This window comes from Microcaecilia unicolor, chromosome 5 (genome assembly GCF_901765095.1).
Source record: "Microcaecilia unicolor chromosome 5, aMicUni1.1, whole genome shotgun sequence".
Classification (NCBI taxonomy): domain Eukaryota; kingdom Metazoa; phylum Chordata; class Amphibia; order Gymnophiona; family Siphonopidae; genus Microcaecilia; species Microcaecilia unicolor.
In genome coordinates this window covers 6,282,899-6,301,646 of record NC_044035.1, presented here as the reverse complement: position 1 = coordinate 6,301,646, position 18,748 = coordinate 6,282,899, and the positions used below count along the sequence as shown (strand labels likewise).

At 47.5% G+C, this 18,748-nt stretch overlaps 1 protein-coding gene across 1 annotated transcript; it reads right to left on the bottom strand.

The window, feature by feature from the left end:
- Window positions 1-1,618: 1,618 nt before the first annotated feature.
- Window positions 1,619-17,866, bottom strand: PRDX3 (peroxiredoxin 3). Its single transcript, XM_030202622.1, has 7 exons — window positions 17,798-17,866; window positions 17,658-17,715; window positions 17,433-17,574; window positions 16,818-16,953; window positions 16,465-16,568; window positions 5,555-5,720; window positions 1,619-1,833 (listed from the first exon to the last, which is right to left on the bottom strand). Exons 1-7 carry the CDS (start codon window positions 17,834-17,836, stop codon window positions 1,783-1,785), a joined length of 696 nt encoding a protein of 231 aa, XP_030058482.1. The 5' UTR covers window positions 17,837-17,866; the 3' UTR covers window positions 1,619-1,782.
- Window positions 17,867-18,748: the final 882 nt, after the last annotated feature.

Below are 18,748 nucleotides of genomic sequence, written 5' to 3'. Positions count from 1 at the left end.
CCCCACCTCCCTGCCTCCCTCCGATTTGCAGACCCCCCCCCTGAGTTCTTGACCCCCCCTGCCACAACCCTCTCGAGCCCCCCTTCCCGCCGCCAACCCTCGGGGCTTCGGAGCCCATCTGTGAAGAAAGTTATGGACACAGGCAGGCAGCCGCATAGAATGTTGGCGGTGAGAATTATTATATAGGATTACATTCTTATGAAAGAATCAAATAACTGATCATGAACTTATTCACTAGTCGGCACTATGAAATCAAAAGCATCCTATTATCAGCAAAGTCTTATTCTCGTCTTCACGGAAAATTCCTTTCATTTTACTGCCAACAGTTTTTATAGGCAACAAATCATATATATCAGGCTCTTCCAGTACCGACAATGTCTATCTTCAGAGCAAACCATCGTTGAGACAATATTCATCAACCAGTTATCTGATGGTCATTCCCTGCCATCCTCTCCTCCCCCCCAGTGGCGTAGCCAAGGGTGGGCTTGGGTGGGCCCAGGCTCACCCACTTTGGGTTCAGGCCCACCCAGTAGCAGCATACTTATGATGTGGCTGGCAGGGATCCCCAAGCCCCACCAGCCGAAAACTCCCAACAAGTGTCCCTCCTGCATACCTTGTAAGTAGCAGATCTTTGCCTGCAGTGACATACATACTGCTCGCACTGGCCCCACAGCCTTCCCTCTGATGTATTTCTGCCTAGGCGGAAACAGGAAGTTGCATCAGAGGGAAGGGTGTGGGGCCAACACGAGCAGTGTGTATTACTTGCTGCTCGCTGCTGGTGAAAATCTGCTATTTAAAAGGTATATGGGAGAGGGGGGAAGTTTGAGAGACTATATGGCATGCAGGCGAGAGAAGGAGAGTCCAAATCACATGTGGGACGGGACGGGGCGAGGCTCTTCTGCCCACCCATCTTGGGCCCAGGCCCACCCAAAATCGTGTGTCTGGCTACGCCCTTGCTCCCCCCATCTCACATCTGGCCTCGAGTCATTAAAGCATATGATTGCAGTATGCCTACACTGTTCAGCAACTTCATCATGCAAGATATCCCAACAAGCATCTTCACTTTTTGCAGTAAGGCACCTACTAGTGGTTACGTTTAAAGACGTATGTTTAGTGGTTTCGCTTCTTTTCTTTTAGCACTGGACCCCTGATGAAGCCTGAAGGTACAACTGTGAGTTACTGAATGCGTTGTTTTAACTATAATTACTAAAATGATTAGAATTGAGACAGTAACATACATACATTGTAGATGACGGCAGAAAAAAGACCTGCACGGTCCATCCAGTCTGCCCAACAAGATAACTCATATTTGCTAATTTTGTGTATACCCTATTTTGATTTGTACCTGTGCTCTTCAGGGTACAGACCGTATAAGTCTGCCCAGCACTATCCCCGCCTCCTAACCACTGGCTCTGGCACAGACCGTATATTTAAATTTAAATGAGGGTTTTTTTGGCTGATAGAATATGGTCTGAAGAGCACTGCCTGAATTTGCATATTGCTAACCACTTTGGGGCCTTTTCCCCTTTAAAAAATTAAGCTTGGTATCTGTATAAATCCACGACTTCATTAGTTGTGATTCAGTTTGTTTTTTTATTGAGGTATAAATGAAACACACTGAGGAAAACCTAATTTATTTAGAAATCAATCAGTACATTATTTTTCAATTTCGATCATCCACGGGCACAGAAACTCTTATTCACACTTCATTGTGCTTCACATCCTCGTCATTAGTTTTGGGATAGTGCATCAAGTTACGGAAGAAATCCAGCAGCGTCAGATCTAATTCACAGTTTGAAAATACTCCTTTGAGGCTTCTGGGCTAGGTTTAATCTGCAGATAAATAAAACCAGACAGATTTCAGCAGCTATTTCTAATGTAACCCTAGATGTTCCAAACTTACTTACTATTTGCCATGGTGACAAGTTGGCACAGACAGAGGTGTGGGCAGAAAAGCCAGAGGAGAGGTAAAGGGAGAGAAGTACAGGCAGGGGACGAGACAGAAAACATTTAAGTAACAACAAGCACAAAGTTAAATAAATACATAAAAGACCAGCCACATGCAGACAGCACATGGTGGGACACATTTGTTCAAAGGGAGTGATCCGACACTTCAAAACTAAATAATGCAGCTGTAATTTCCACTGTTGGATAATATACCAAGCCTAGTCTGAGGACTCAGAGCTGTGAGAAGAAATTGCAAAATCCATCGACAAATGCATGAAAACTAACAAAATACATAACAATATTTTCAGCCAGCACACACCACTGCAATACCTATTCCTATGTTTAAATGTCTGCATTGCACACAGTCCTCACATGAATCAGCGAGAGTGCTCCATCACTGATGAAACCCCTTCATACAGGGACACATCACGGCTACACTAACATAGTAGATGACAGCAGAAAAAGACCTGCAAGGTCCATCCAGTCTGCCCAAGAAATCTAACACTTTTTTGTGTATACCCTACCTTGATTTGTACCTGTCCTTTTCAGGGCACAGACCGTATAAGTCTGCCCAGCACTATCCCCACCTCCCAACCACCAGCCCCCACCTCCCACCACCGGCTCTGGCACAGACCATATGTCTGCCCAGCACTATCCCCGCCTCCCAACCACCAGCCCCACCTCCCACCACCGGCTCTGGCACAGACCATATGTCTGCCCAGCACTATCCCCGCCTCCCACCACTGGCTTTGGCACAGACCATATAAGTCTGCCCAGCACTATCCCCGCCTCCCACCACTGGCTCTGGCACAGACTGTATAGGTCTGCCCAGCACTATCCCCGCCTCCCAACCACCAGCCCCACCTCCCACCACCGGCTCTGGCACAGACCATATGTCTGCCCAGCACTATCCCCGCCTCCCACCACTGGCTCTGGCACAGACCGTATAAGTCTGCCCAGCACTATCCCCGCCTCCCAACCACCAGCCCCGCCTCCCACTGTGCCACATTTTTGTGTATACCTTACCTTGATTTGTACCTGTCTTTTTCAGGGCACAGACCATACAAGTCTGCCCAGCACTATCCCCACCTCCCACCATCGGCTCTGGCACAGACCGTATAAGTCTGCCCAGCACTACCCCCGCCTCCCACCACTGGCTTTGGCACAGACCATATAAGTCTGCCCAGCACTATCCCCGCCTCCCACCACTGGCTCTGGCACAGACTGTATAGGTCTGCCCAGCACTATCCCCGCCTCCCAACCACCAGCCCCACCTCCCACCACCGGCTCTGGCACAGACCATATGTCTGCCCAGCACTATCCCCGCCTCCCACCACTGGCTCTGGCACAGACCGTATAAGTCTGCCCAGCACTATCCCCGCCTCCCAACCACCAGCCCCGCCTCCCACTGTGCCACTTTTTTGTGTATACCTTGCCTTGATTTGTACCTGTCTTTTTCAGGGCACAGACCGTATAAGTCTGCCCAGCACTATCCCCGCCTCCCAACCACCAGCCCCGCCTCCCACCACTGGCTCTGGCACTGACTGTATAAGTCTGTCCAGCACTATCCCCGCCTCCCAACCACCAGCCCCACCTCCCACCACCGGCTCTGGCACAGACCATATGTCTGCCCAGCACTATCCCCGCCTCCCACCACTGGCTCTGGCACAGACCGTATAAGTCTGCCCAGCACTATCCCCGCCTCCTAACCACCAGCCCCGCCTCCCACTGTGCCACTTTTTTGTGTATACCTTACCTTGATTTGTACCTGTCTTTTTCAGGGCACAGACCATACAAGTCTGCCCAGCACTATCCCCGCCTCCCACCATCGGCTCTGGCACAGACCGTATAAGTCTGCCCAGCACTATCCACTATACTCTGATGTAAGTTTCGTTGTTTTAATGGTAAAGGGATACAAGTAACGACAAGTCACACTACTACTACTTATTTCTATAGCGCTACAAGGCGTATGCAGCGCTGTACACCATATACAAAAGACAGTCCCTGCTCAAAGAGCTTACAATCACATCTGCAGTTATATTGTTACATGGATCTACAGCTTACTTAAGACACAATATTAAGAATCTCAAAGCAAGGAAGATTTTTTTTTTTAACTCTGCAGAACTGCAATCAATTATGTTCCGAAGCTAAAACAAAACTTCCTTTGGGAAGGAAGTGATGTCACAGCTCAATATGGGACGCTTCAGTTTGGTGCTCTGGGGATCCAAAAGGCTGAGCACACCCTCGGGCCAGGATTCAAAGTTAGAAAGTCCCACATGCAAGTCAAGTTGACAAGTCATGGAGCAGATAGGACAGCTAGAATGACGAAGCTGATGAATGGGAAAGGCCTCTTCATCCTACATAAGCTGACAGTGGGTTGGGAGATTAGGTGACCAACACACAAGGGCTGAGTAGAAGGTGGATGGGTTGGAGAACTGGATAAGTGCTCAACAAGATATAAATGCCGTCTTGCTGAATTTTTGTGAAGGTGTGGAAAGAGCAAATAAAAGTTTAAAAAAAAAAAAGTCTCCTCCAGATTCTCTCTCAAACAACTGACCATTACCAAACTAAAATGATTGGCAAACCGAGAGCTACCAAGACCTTGTCCAGTTTAAGCAACCATTTGCTGATCAGCTAGAACTTGGTCTGTGGACAGATGAAGTATTTTAATTAAAAAAAAAACTGCTGCCCAATCACTATAGTTCTAACAAACAACATACAATCCATAAACGTAAAAAAAATAAAAAAATAAATAAAAAAATCCGCACAGCATGTGCTTATCTACAACACTTCACTGCTGTACAGGCTGCTGAAAGCATCTCTCTATATAAAAAGCCACACCAACGTTCTATGAAGCCTCCAGCCGGAAGTGTGAAGGGGGCGAGATATCCGGTTTCCCTATGAGTGTCTGCCCCGCCCTCTCTGTAACACAGTCAGTGAAGGAAAACAGCAGAGCACGAAATCAAATCGCTGGCTCTGTAACAGTGAAGGACTCAGAGGGGGGAGGGGAGAGAGGCCAGAGGGCAGGGACACACACACTCCCACATGCACACAGAAGAAAACATTGCTAGCCCCCGTTTCATTTGCATCAGAAACAGGGCTTTTTTACTAGTTTACAATAAAAGAGAGTGAGTTGAGCAGTAACAGGAGGGGCATTTGAGGGAACCACAATGTTGTCTGCAATCAGATAGAAAGATGGAACATGACACGATGGCCTATGTCTGCAATTAAACTCTCTTACGTTCACTCACCCAGAGGTGACGACTTGTCTCCTCACAGGACTCAAGGGACTTTTTTTGGGGGGGGGTGGGGAAGGGGGTGTTTAAACTGGATAAAATGGTGCACAGATTGCCAACTGACTTCAGGAAGGCTGATCCAGGCGTGACATTACCCCCACTTGCAGTTCTGCTTTTCTTAAAGAAACGGAGAAATCAAAACCGCAAGTCCAGGCCTAGATCAAAAATGGAGCCAACTATCACTTTAACAGTATAACTAAGTGACCTGTACTCAGTAGCCAGAGCCCTGGAAAGTATTCTTTCATTCAAGGCTCATCACTGTAAAAAATCCACACACACCCATTTCCCTCTCCAGCAGAGGGCTCACTTACCGTCGGGGAGTTGGGAGTCCAGTTAGCAGGACAGACCTCCCCATGTGTCTCCACAAACTGGAAAGCTTTCACCAAACGCAGCGTCTCTTCCACGCTGCGGCCCACCGGCAGGTCATTCACACTCAAATGCTTTACAATGCTGTTTGGATCTATGATGAACAGGCCCCTGCGGACAAGGAAGAGGATTTCAGCTTTTACATCCGCAGATCAGGCAGAGACAGCACACCATTTCCAAAACTTAGCTGGAACCGAGATGAAAATAAAAAAAGCCATCAGATTATCACTGTCCTTCAAAAAGCAAGAAAGAGACCAAGCCTTTGCTCAGATGCCACATGACTCCTCCTCCCCCTAACCTCCAGATCCCCAGGAGAGACTCGCACTTCCAGCAAAGTAAAACCCACTCCTGAGAAAGCCAGACCGGCCTTCTCACACTGTCCAGTTTCTGAGGCAGGCTTGGAGCTTTTGTCCTGGCCTAAGCTGCATTTTACTGGGTCTTAAAAGTCCCATGTTTACTTTTCAGCCCACTTCCAGAGGTATGTACAATTCTTTTCCTCTTTTAAAATATGTTTCACAAAACATTGTACACCTATCCCCTGTTCTTATATAGAAAAAGGCAGAGGGGAAGAGTAACCAATGCTGACCATTAAGCAAAGTGGAATTATTTTGGAAGAGGGAGCTTTAATTAGAACGTAAAGCAAGTGAAAATGTGTTCCTTTTCAAATCATCACATCCCCCTCCCTCACCAAAAGAAAGAACTACATCCCTCGGTATGAGACCTAAAGTGAGTGACCGAGTTAAAAACTGGTAAAGTGGAAGGAGACAGAGGGTACGATTGTAAGCTCTTTGAGCAGGGACTGTCTTTCTTCTATGTTTGTGCAGCGCTGCGTACGCCTTGTAGCGCTATAGAAATGCTAAATAGTAGTAGTAGTAGTAGTAGTAAATGGAGCTTGCTCTGAGGAAAGGGATGTTATCAGTGGTTTACTGCAGGGATCGGTCCTCGGGCCAGCTCTTTTTAACATCTTTGTCAGTGACATTGTGGAAGGGCTGTCTGGTAAGGTTTGTCTCTTTGTGGATGATACAAAACTCTGTTAATAAGGTGGACACCCCCAGAGGGTGTGGAAGACATGAGGAAGGATCTGGCAAAGCTTGAAGGATGGTCTGATGATTGGCCACTGTAATGGAAATTAATTTTAAAGATTGTTTTTCAACCCTGTCTTGAGCGACCAGTGCACTCGGGGTCTGTATTGTTGATTAGAAGTAATTCTGTTTAAAAATGATTGTTTAAGTGTTATCTTAAAGGATTGCTTTTCAACCATGCTTTTGTCCGATAATACACTCTGAAAACTTGTCTTTGACCGAAAGTAACTTTTCTTGTAAATACAAAAATAAGTTGGCATGCAGAAGATAAGACACAGCTCTAACTAATTTGGTATGCAAAGGGGAGGATTGTTCTTGTTTCCAGGTCCAGCCTGGCCACCTGGAGTTGGAAATCATGTGACCACGTTCCCACAGACCTAAGCAGAGACGTATTCTGTAATTGTCCTTAGCTCTGGACATGAGCTAAGAGCCTAATAAAAAGGGAGGGCTTGTCACAGCAGAGTCGGGAGCTCATCTGTGAGTAACGTACATACTGCACAGAGGGTCTGTTCCTGGTCTGAAGCTCCTAGCTCTCGCTGTAACGCCCCCCCCCCCCCCCAGCAGATAAGAGCCTGGATGATGAAGACCAGTGATAATTGTATGTATACTAATGTAATTATTGCTTCTTTCCCTGGTCTAAGAACTCTTGGCATTGCTTAGATGTAGAGACCAGTGATGTAATGATCGTTTATACAGCTAATCATTGTGTGTGTATATGTCTTAACCATTGTATATATCCTAATCATTGTAGAATTTAGCTCCTCTAATAAAGGTTTTCATTTACTTATTACGAATCCAAAAGAATCCACGGTAATTATTCAGCAGTCTGTGTTAGTGAGACAGGCTGTAAATCCATAGCAGTTCAGCAACTAAGACTTAATGCTAAGAAATGCAGAGTCAGGCACTTGGGTTATAAGAATCCAGGAGAGTGGTCCAATATAGGAGGGTGAAATGCTTCTGTGTACGAAAGAAGAGTGGGACTTGGGGGGGGTGATTGTGTCCGATGAACGTAAGGTCTCCAAACAGGTAGAAAAAGCGACGATCAAAGACAGAAGGATGCTTGGGTGCATAAGGAGACGGATGACCAGCAGGGGAAAAAAAGAGAGATGATTGTGCCCTTAAACAGGTTTAGGAACCTCAACATATATACGCTGGAAGAGAGAGGATATGATCGAGACGTGGTGATAACGGACAGGAGATAGGCCTTTTTCAAATGAAGGAAAACTTTGGAATGAGAGGGCATACAATGAAGGTAGCAAATAGGCTTAGGAGGAATCTAAGAAAATACTCTTTCACCGAAAGGGTGGTGGATGTGTGGAATGGCTTCCAGGTGGGGATCGTGGAGACGAGGACTGTGTCAGAATTTAAGAAAGCGTGAGACAAGAATGTGGGATCCCTTAGGAAAAAAGAGGAGTTAGTGGTTACTGAGGAAGGGCAGACGGGCCATTTGGCTGTTATCTGCCATCATATCTCAGGGGAGGGGGGATGACTGACAGGGGAAGAGATTATAGAGAATGAATAACTAGACTAGAATGGGTGTAAAGGGTGGCATTAGGGTCATTTTTTGCTATAATGTATACTTTTACTAGCTGCTCAGCCCGTAAAAACGGGCTAGTATAGGAAGGGGGGGGTTTAAAGGCCCCCCACCCCACCGCCGAGTTCGCCGCTGCCGCCCCCCCTCCGAGTTGCCCCCCCCCCCCAGAGCCGTCGCCACCCACCTTCCACCCGGTCGGGCCCTCGCTCCGCTATTGAAACAGTGAGGGCACGCAGAACACAGCTCTACTGCTGAGCTGCCGTGGCCTTCCTTCTTCTTCTCTGCCTGTGTCCCACCCTCGTGTGACGTAACGTCGTCAAGGGCGGGACACAAGCAAAGAAGAAGGAAGGCCGACGGCAGCTCTGCAGTAGAGCTGTGTGCTGCGTGCCCTCGCTGTTTCAATAGCGGAGCGAGGTGGGTGGCGGTGGCGGTGGCGACTCCGGGTGGGGGGAGCATTAGCGACGGCGGTGTCCCTCGCAAATGCGCAGTAGAGACCCTCTCTGTTCCGCACCAGTCATCACGTATTGACGCGGGGGCGGGGCAGAGAGGGTTTCTACTGCGCATTTGCGAGTGAGTACGACACTCGCCATTTATATATATTGATTGAATCTAACAGTATGATGTGTAATGTTGATGTTGAAACCCACACAGTCCATTTTGGAGAAGAGCAACAGTAAAAAAAAAAAATGAAAGCAAATAATGTCCATTACTCTTCTCAGATAGTCTGGTCTCCCGTCCATTTCCCAGTTGTATGTTCTGTATTTAAATAAAAGAAATAAACACAGTTCTGATGACAAATGGTGCTCACATTGAGTCAGAGTCTTCAGGGGGAAAACATGTCATAGTAACATAGTAGATGACGGCAGAAAAAGACCTGCACGGTCCACCCAGTCTGCCCAGCAAGATAAACTCACATGTGCCATTTTTTGTGTATACCTTGTACCTGTCTTTTTCAGGGCACAGACCATGTAAGTCTGCCCAGCACTATCCCCGCCTCCCAACCACCAGTCCCGCCTCCCACCACCGGCTCTGGCACAGACCGTATTAGTCTGCCAGCACCATCCCCGCCTCCCGCCACCGGCTGGCTCTGCCACCCAATCTCGGCTAAGCTCCTTAGGATCCATTCCTTCTGAACAGGATTCCTTTATGTTTATCCCACGCATGTTTGAATTCCGTTACCGTTTTCCTCTCCACCACCTCCCGCGGAAGGGCAATCCAAGCATCCACCACTCTCTCCGTGAAAAAATACTTCCTGACATTTTTCTTGAGTCTGCCCCCCTTCAATCTCATTTCAAGTCCTCTGGTTCTACTGCCTTCCCATCAGAACAAAAGGGAATAATTCTCTTTAAAGTGCTAAGTCAATGACTTGCATTGTTATCTTTCTTTGACACATGGTCTGTAAAGTCTCCCCCACCCACTTCTAGATTATCTCTATCCACTCAGAAGAGCCCCTCTCACTCCCTTACAACAAGTGAAGCTCTACCAAAATTGTGACTGTTGGAAACGTAAAGAGCTGAGATACTGGAAGCCATTAGCTTAGCAGAAATGGTTTTCCAGCTTAGATAAGTAGCTTAAAAAAAAAAAAAAGCGTATGAATTCTATTCAAACTTTCCAAGCAGAACTTGGCCTTTGACCATCTGATAGAGCCAAGCCTTCTCTCCTCCAAAGCAAACCTCAACCTACACCTACCCCACCCAAGTGAATCCACAAGTCCAGCAGTAGCACACTGCTTACTTGTTCTGGTACATCAAAGAGAAACCTGTAGTAAATAACTTGGCTTCAGATATAATCTTATTAGTGAGCTACATGGATAACCTAATCGAACCCTTTGAGAAAGAAAAATTGATACAGCAAATGAAGTTCTACAGGAGTAGGAAACGGTTAAGATTTTGAAAATGATAACAGACCAGAAATTTGAACAAAATTAATATTATTACAGATGATTAATATTGAGATTGTTGTTGTCCCAGAGTTCCGGGTATGACTCCTAAAGATTTCCCCAGAAATATTTCCTGAAATTTTTGTTATTTTCCTTTGTAATGATTCCTCTTAGTAATATAAATTATTACTTAGTAATATTAACTCAAAAGGAGTGAAGCCTGTGAAACTGGGATTACCTTAATCTTATCCACAAAGTAAAAAAGTACATCAAGTATAGCCTCTTAAAAGTACCTTTTTATTACAACGTAAAAATTATTCTTAAGTTGGACACGTCATTGGATAACCATAGGTGGGATCATTTGAAATTACAGCCTGAATAAACACTCCCCACGAAATTCAGAAGGCGAGATTAAAGCATTAGAACAATTGATCCTACCTGAATCTATAAAATAGGGCGATACGTTTGCTCACTGTCAGCTAAAACATTATATTAGGTCCTTAGATAAAGAAGCAGTGAAATTTGGCTTGGGCAAGAAGATTCAGGATCTGATTATGGAGGTCGCAGAAGAGGCTCCCTCCATTTCCACTATCCAAGGGAAGATATGGTTTCTGAGGCCTGGGGAAGAGCTAGTCCAGCTTAGGCAAAGATGGGAAGCAGATGTGGGGAAAAGCCTTTGCTGATTGGGATATTGCTGCTCATATTAAGGGAATACCTAAATTGGTCAGTGGGGCGAGTTATCGCGAAATGTGCTTTTCGATTGGTACACGCAGGTTCAACTATTTAGAGCGGGAGGGATCCACACACCTGTTTGAAATGTAATATTTCTGAAAACACCTATTATCATGCATTTTGGGAATGCACACTTGTACAGCAGTTCTGGAGAAGAGTGAAGGGATTCTTATCCCTCATGTTGTCCGGCCAATTCTAAGGAACATCTATTCAACTGGTCCTGGATTGTCCTGGATCAGCAGCAGAGCTGGTGGTTGGGAGGCGGGGCTAGTGCTGGGCAGACTTATATGGTCTGTGCCAGAGCTGGTGGTGGGAGGCAGGGATAGTGCTGGGCAGACTTATATGGTCTGTGCCAGAGCTGGTGGTGGGAGGTGGGACTGGTAGTTGGGAGGTGGGGATAGTGCTGGGCAGACTTATAGGGTCTGTGCCAGAGCTGGTGGTTGGGAGGCGGGGTTGGTGGTTGGGAGGCGGGGATAGGGCTGGCCAGACTTATACGGTCTGTGCCAGAGCTGGTGGTGGGAGGCAGGGATAGTGCTGGGCAGACTTATACGGTCTGTGCCAGAGCTGGTGGTGGGAGGTGGGACTGGTAGTTGGGAGGTGGGGATAGTGCTGGGCAGACTTATAGGGTCTGTGCCAGAGCTGGTGGTTGGGAGGCGGGGTTGGTGGTTGGGAGGCGGGGATAGGGCTGGCCAGACTTATACGGTCTGTGCCAGAGCTGGTGGTGGGAGGTGGGGATAGTGCTGGGCAGACTTATACGGTCTGTGCCAGAGCTGGTGGTAGGAGGCAGGGATAGTGCTGGGCAGACTTATATGGTCTATGTCAGAGCTGGTGGTGGGAGGTGGGACTGGTAGTTGGGAGGTGGGGATAGTGCTGGGCAGACTTATAGGGTCTGTGCCAGAGCTGGTGGTTGGGAGGCGGGGTTGGTGGTTGGGAGGCGGGGATAGGGCTGGCCAGACTTAAACGGTCTGTGCCAGAGCTGGTGGTGGGAGGTGGGGATAGTGCTGGGCAGACTTATACGGTCTGTGTCAGAGCCGGTGGTTGGGAGGCGGGGATAGTGCTGGGCAGACTTATACGGTCTGTGCCAGAGCTGGTGGTAGGAGGCAGGGATAGTGCTGGGCAGACTTATATGGTCTATGTCAGAGCTGGTGGTGGGAGGCGGGACTGGTGGTTGGGAGGCGGGGATAGTGCTGGGCGGACTTATACGGTCTGTGCCCTGAAGAGGACAGTACAAATAAAAAAGTAGCACATATGAATTTATGTTCTTGGCCAGACTGGATGGACCGTGCAGGTCTTTTTCTGCCGTCATCTACTATGTTTACTATGTATTTAGGGGCCTGAAAGCGGATGAAAAGCTGCTCTGCCATAAACTTTGTTTGCTCGCAAGGAAGTGTATCTTGCAGTCATGGACTTCTTCAGAACCCCCTGATTTTTGGCACTGGCGGAATCAAATACGCCAATTAATGATGCGGGAGGTGAAAGAAGCCAAAGGCTCCTACAAACGAAAACTCGATTCCTAAAGATTTGGGGACCCTTTATAGATAATCTCACACAGCGTGGTAGAAGCTATGATTGGCCAAAGCAGCAAAGAGTGTTTGAGAATTGCAGCTTACACAGTGTTACCCAAAAGGGAGGGGAGTGGACAAGAACCTGTGGATTTCATGCTTAGTTGGGAAGATGGGGTAAAAGTTAAAAATGTGAAGGCGATGTTACGTATACTCAAGTGCTAAGGTGTTGACTACTGGCTACCTGCACTGTTTGTATCATGTGCCTCTTATGCACAGACTTTATGTTTATTTTGTCTTCAATAAAATCATTGAAACATAAACACTCCCCTCCCCCACCCTCTCAACCCCCTGATACAACATATACACACAGTCCTTCCCTCATGGGAGGTGGACTGACCGTTATTTGTCACAATAACCATGTTACCTCTAGCTCCAACCCTTCCCTCAGTTTTTCATTTTATTCTCCATTTGCTCCCTCACACAGCATGATCCCCTTTTAAATTTTTTATTTTATGGGCTGAATAAACGCCTCCCTGCAGGTAAGTAAGCAAGCACTGAATGACATCTTAATTGCCAGGGATGCAGATGTTCAAACACTCAATGAGGCAGAAGAACAAAGCTGAACATAAAAAAAAACAAAAAAAAAAAGAAAACAACTCCAGCTAAAAACCTTAAGCAGCAGCTGGTGGATCAGAGAAAGGTGCTGTAACAAACCCTCTCCTTTCATTTGCACTCTTCCACCTCCCTCCAACACCCACCCACCTGCATTTTCTTTCTATGAACTACCGGACAGACAGACTGCTGTACAGTGTTCCTCTGGTCACCACCGTCCCCAGACACAAGCTGACACTGTTCAACTAGACAACTCTCCTATTATTACTGAAGGACTGAGAAGGGAGGAGGTATGATCCAGAGACTCCAGTATAACAAAGTCAATTAAACTCTTGGACCTCAGTTTTCAAATCCCAGCTATTGACCTCCTGAGAGCTGATTTTGTTTCAGCTCTGACAATAATTGTTGAGGACTTAATGAAGTGTAGAAACCAGAAACGTACAGAAAGTCCGTCCATCCCAAAGTTGGCTGCAGGTCTAGTTCTAGTACATCACGGTTTAAAGTGTATTGGGATTCCAATTTTATTTATTTATAAATTTAGATTACACAGGCATAATAAGATGATCCAGTACATAACTAAGCCATTAACATAAACTCAACCTAAACAAGACAGAAATTTGTGAGAGATATTGCTGAAGGGTTGGAAGGAACGTTGTGCCTTTTTGCGGATGGCACAAAGATAACCAATAGAGTGGATACCCTGGAGGGAGTATAAATGATGAGAAGGGATCTCCGAACGTTAGAAGAATGGTCGAGGGTCTGGCAGTTAAAATTTCATTTGCAGACTTTAACCACCCTAGGGTAACACAATCTTCTGGTTTCAAAGTTATGTTAGCATCTATACTATAGAAACCGTTTTAATAGTCTAAACAAATTTTTGTATTTTTTTCTCTGCTATGCTCTGTTCATAAAATCATATGTGCAAAAGAACTAAATTCACTACTTATAAACCACTGATATCAATCGTGATATACGAGTGCTCAGTGAAATAGCATCGTGCTTTGGCTGCTCCACTGCACACTATATGCTTTTTTAGCCCTCCCTCACTCCTACTTTCACTTTGTAACCCAACAGCCCAAATGCTAAGTGTCAATTTTTAATACAACTTGTATCAGTCTTAGGGACACATTAACAGATGGAGAGTTAACCTGTTGGGTTACAAAGTGGAAGTAGGAGTGAGGGAGGGCTAAAAAAGCATATAGTGTGCAGTGGAGCAGCCAAAGCACGATGCTATTTCACTGAGCACTCGTATATCACGATTGATATCAGTGGTTTATAAGTAGTGAATTTAGTTCTTTTGCACATATGATTTTATGAACAGAGCATAGCAGAGAAAAAAATAAAAAAATTGTTTAGACTATTAAAACGGTTTCTATAGTACAGAAGTTACAATTTAATGCCAAGAAGTGCAGAGTGATGCATTTGGGGTGTAAAAACCCAAAAGAGAGATACCGAATAGGAGGGGAGAGATTAGTAAGCTCGACTCAGGAGAGAGACCTTGGGGTGTTGGTGTCGGACAATATGAAGGTGAAGAAACAATGTGACAAGGCGACAGCCGTGGCTAGAAGGATGCTAGGCTGCGTAGAGAGAGGTATAACCAGCTGAAGAAAGGAGGTGTTGATGCCCCTCTACAAGTCATTGTTGAGGCCCCACTTGGAGTATCGTGCTCCGTGTTGGAGGCTGTATCTTGCTAAAGATGTAAAAAGACTGGAAGCAGTGCAAAGAAAAGCTACGAAAATGGTATGGGATTTGCGTTGCAAACCGTACGAGGAGAGACTCGCTGACCTGAACATGTATACCTTGGAGGAAAGGAGAAACAGGGGTGACTTGATACAGATGTTCAAATATTTGAAAGGTATTAATCCGCAAACGGGAAGGCGGTAGAACTAGAGGACATGAATTGAGGTTGAAGGGGGGCAGACTCAGGACTAATGTCAGGAAGTATTTTTTCATGGAGAGGGTGGTAGATACTTGGAATGCCCTCCCGCGGGAGGTGGTGGAGATGAAAACGGTAATGGAATTCAAACGTGTGGGATAAACACAAAGGAATCCTGTTTAGAAGGAATGGTTCCGTGGGATCTTAGCGGACATTGGGTGGCGATGCCGTTATTTGGAGAATAAAATCGGAGCAGGGTGGACTTCTACGGTCTGTGCCCTGAGAATGGCAAGGCCAAATCAAACGAGTATACATATAAAGTATCACATATCATGTAAAATGAGTTTATCTTGTTGGGCAGACTGGATGGACCATTCAGGTCTTTATCTGCCGTCATTTACTATGTTACTGTATGTTACTATAATTAAAATATAGTGTAAATAACAAGTCCCCTCTTCAGTAAAGAGTCTGCATTGTATGCCTGATGAAACAGAAATATTTTTAACGATTTCCTAAACCCAGTCCTCCGCAATTCTCTAATACGCAAAGGAAATTGTGGCCCTGCAAAATAAAAAACTGAGTACTGAAATCCCTCCAACCTAACATCCCGATAATTGGGTCCATCTAGAACAGCAGAATTCATGGAACATAATCTCTTTGGCTGATAAAACACACAGTATGGCTGTAAGAATAGTAGAAATCCTATCAAGTAACCCTTTGAAAATCAGGTACATGATCTTGAATCAAACTCTATATTCCATAGGCAGCCAATGTGCTCGAAGCGACTACACCCCCCCTAACACCCTTGCCACTGTAAACGATTACGTCTTAGGGTCTCGAGGTATTTCATCCCATTAATGTTTAAGGCTCTCTTTCTCCTGGGATTGAGACTCAGGCCTGAGTTCCGGTAATTTGATACTAATATACTTCCTGTTGGGCTTTTAGTGAAATACTAGTAAAACATGCCCGTTTCTGGAGCAAATGAAACGGGCGCTAGCAAGGTTTTCCTCCCGAACCCCCCCCCTCCCTACCCACCCCTTCGGCGTTGTGAAGCCACTGACCGCCATTGCTCCGCATCTCGTCAACGCACGCCACCTTCATCTCCTGAGTCGTGAAGCCACTGACGCCATTGCTCCGCCCTCGACGTCATCACGTTTGACCCGAGGGCGGGGCCCAGAGACAGTGATTTCGGTGGCTTCACCACCACGAACCCTTCGAACCCGAAGGAAGTGACACTGACGTCAGTGTCCTCAGAACGTTGAGGGTGAGTTTTATTATATAGGATTTTTTGCTACCTCTGGTACTTTAACTAATATTTTGCTGCCTTCCCTCGTTAAGTCCATATTTTGTTTTAGGTTTTATCATCTGTTTTAAAAGTCCCTTGCTTTTCCCTATATGTTTTTCCATCCCTTATAGAATTCAGTGGCTAGATGTAATCATTGATGAGAGGTGAAATTTTTCACCACAGTATTTTGGGCGACTTGCTGCACCCTGAGCTGACATTTCCCGATACCCGGGAACAATCCATTGCAATAATCTAAGCTAGGAACAACCACACTCTGTACTAATGTACAAACGATCAAAAACACTGCACGCAAATGAGTGATTGGCAGTCAAGCATTAGCAGGCTCTCACCTCAGAGCAATTCCAGATGCTTCCAGGAGTACGCCGTAATCTCGAGAAATCTGCTTGGTGAGGTCTGACAGCAGGGGGATGTTCATGTGACCCAAGCCCCCGTTCTAGCCAGGATATAAAGTCACACATTAATAAACACGATCCATAGGAGTTATTACAAGAGAGCAGACTTAGCTCCTGTTCTTATACACACGTGGGAAGGAAATCCTACTAAAGATTAGGAAGGAGACGCTCTACAAACGGTCCATGCTTGAGCCCTAAGGACTAAAACCTGCACATCAGGGCCCCTTCTCTGGGTGAGGCAGCAAAGACATGGGGGAGGGGAACAGACAGGGGGGAAGGGGCCCTTCTACCTTTCTGGGGGTGTTTATCCAGGCCAGGTGGCTGAAGTGCGAGTCCACAGACACAGCCACAACCTCACAGTTCACATCGTGGAATTCATTGGCTTTGTCACTGAAGGCCACAATTTCTGTTGGACACACAAAAGTGCTGCAAAGAAGAAAGGGAAAGGGTGAGTTGGGGAGGCAAAGTCGGGCTTCCCTGGGGGGGGATGGGTGAGTGGTGAAGTCTGTCTCCCCTGGGGGGGGGGGGGGGTGGAGGAGGTCAGGGTCCCCCAGGGGGGTGGGAGAGGCACAGTTGGACTCCCCCTGGGGGTGGGTGGGTAAGGGGTGAGTGGTGAAGTCTGTCTCCCCTGGGGGGGGGGGGGGGGGAAGAAGTCAGGCTCCTCCAGGGGGTTGGGAAGGCATAGTTGGGCTCCCCCAGGGAGTGGGTGGGTAAAGGGTGAGTGGTGAAGTCTGTCTCCCTTGGGGGGGGGGGGGAGGAAGTCTGTCTCCCCTGGGGGGGGGGGTGGATAAAGGAGGGAAGGTCAGGCTCCCAGGGGGTGGGTGGGAAAGAGTAGGGGGAAGTAAAGTCAGGGGTGGGAGGGGGAGGCAAGGTCAGATTCCCCCAGCCCGGGCTCTGCTACTCACAAGTCCAGCGGGTAGAAGAACAGCACCAGGTACTTTCCCTTGAACTCATCCAAGCTCAGGTCCCGGAACTCGCCATTGACCACGGCCGTGCCCTTGAAGTGGGGGGCGTGTTGGGTGACGGCGGGCAGCAGCCGGGAGGAACCTAGAACCAGAGCACAGAACCGGTCACCCCACTGGCCGGGTTCGGTCTCGATCCCCCCTCCCTCGAGAGCGAACGGAACTCACCGGTACTGAAGCGGAACCTAGGAGGGGCAGAGCCGGGAATGGAGCTCACACGGCGCAGCTGTAAACAGAAAAGAAGGAGATCATCAGAGGCAGCGGCCAGGCGGAACCCCAGACCCCAACGCAAAAGCGCCGCTACTTACAGAAGAGCACAACAAGCTGCCGAACCGCGCCGCCATCATGTGGCCGAGTGACGCCACGGAGGGGGCGGGGCCTGACTAAGAAGAGGAGGGGCGGAGGCGGGAGGAGGTGTGAGTTCGAGAGAAGGGGCGGGGCAATGATTGACAGAGGAAAGAGCAGTGTCCCAGAAGAGGCGGGATGAAGGAGAGGAGGGGCAATGATTCCAGAGCGAGGAGGTGTGGCTTCGAGAGAAGGGGCGGGGCAATGATTGACAGAGGAAAGAGCAGTGTCCCAGAAGAGGCGGGATGAAGGAGAGGAGGGGCAATGATTCCAGAGCGAGGAGGTGTGGCTTCGAGAGAAGGGGCGGGGCAATGATTGACAGGGGAAAGAGCAGTGTCCCAGAAGAGGCGGGATGAAGGAGAGGAGGGGCAATGATTCCAGAGCGAGGAGGTGTGGCTTCGAGAGAAGGGGCGGGGCAATGTGTCGCAGAGGAGGCGGGACATCGAGAGAGCGAGAAGGAGAGGGGAGGGGCAGTGAGTGACAGGAGGTTAGATTGACTTGCGCCCGCCTTGCTTGGGATCAAGGAGGTTCGGAAAGGGGCGGAGCCCTGACTGAGATGACGCGGGAGATCCTTGCAAGAGGGGGAGGGGGAAGATAAGAAGAACAGGGTCAGACCAAGGGTCCATCCAGCCCACTCTCTCCTGTCTCCAGAGTGGCCAGTCCTGGTCACGTGTACCTGGGGGGTCCCCAAAAGTAGCTCCATTGAGTTCCAGAGCTTAACTATACACTTGAGTGAAAAAAACAGAACAATATTTTCTCTTTGTTTTTAAAGATTCTTTTATCAATTTTGGGGCAATAGAAAAATGAACAAATGTACAGCCACCCGTTATTGTGTTTTGGAAGATGCAAGTGCAGGAGTAGCCTAGTGGTTAGTGCTGGGACCCTGACTGTTGCAGGAATTGAGATAGGAATTT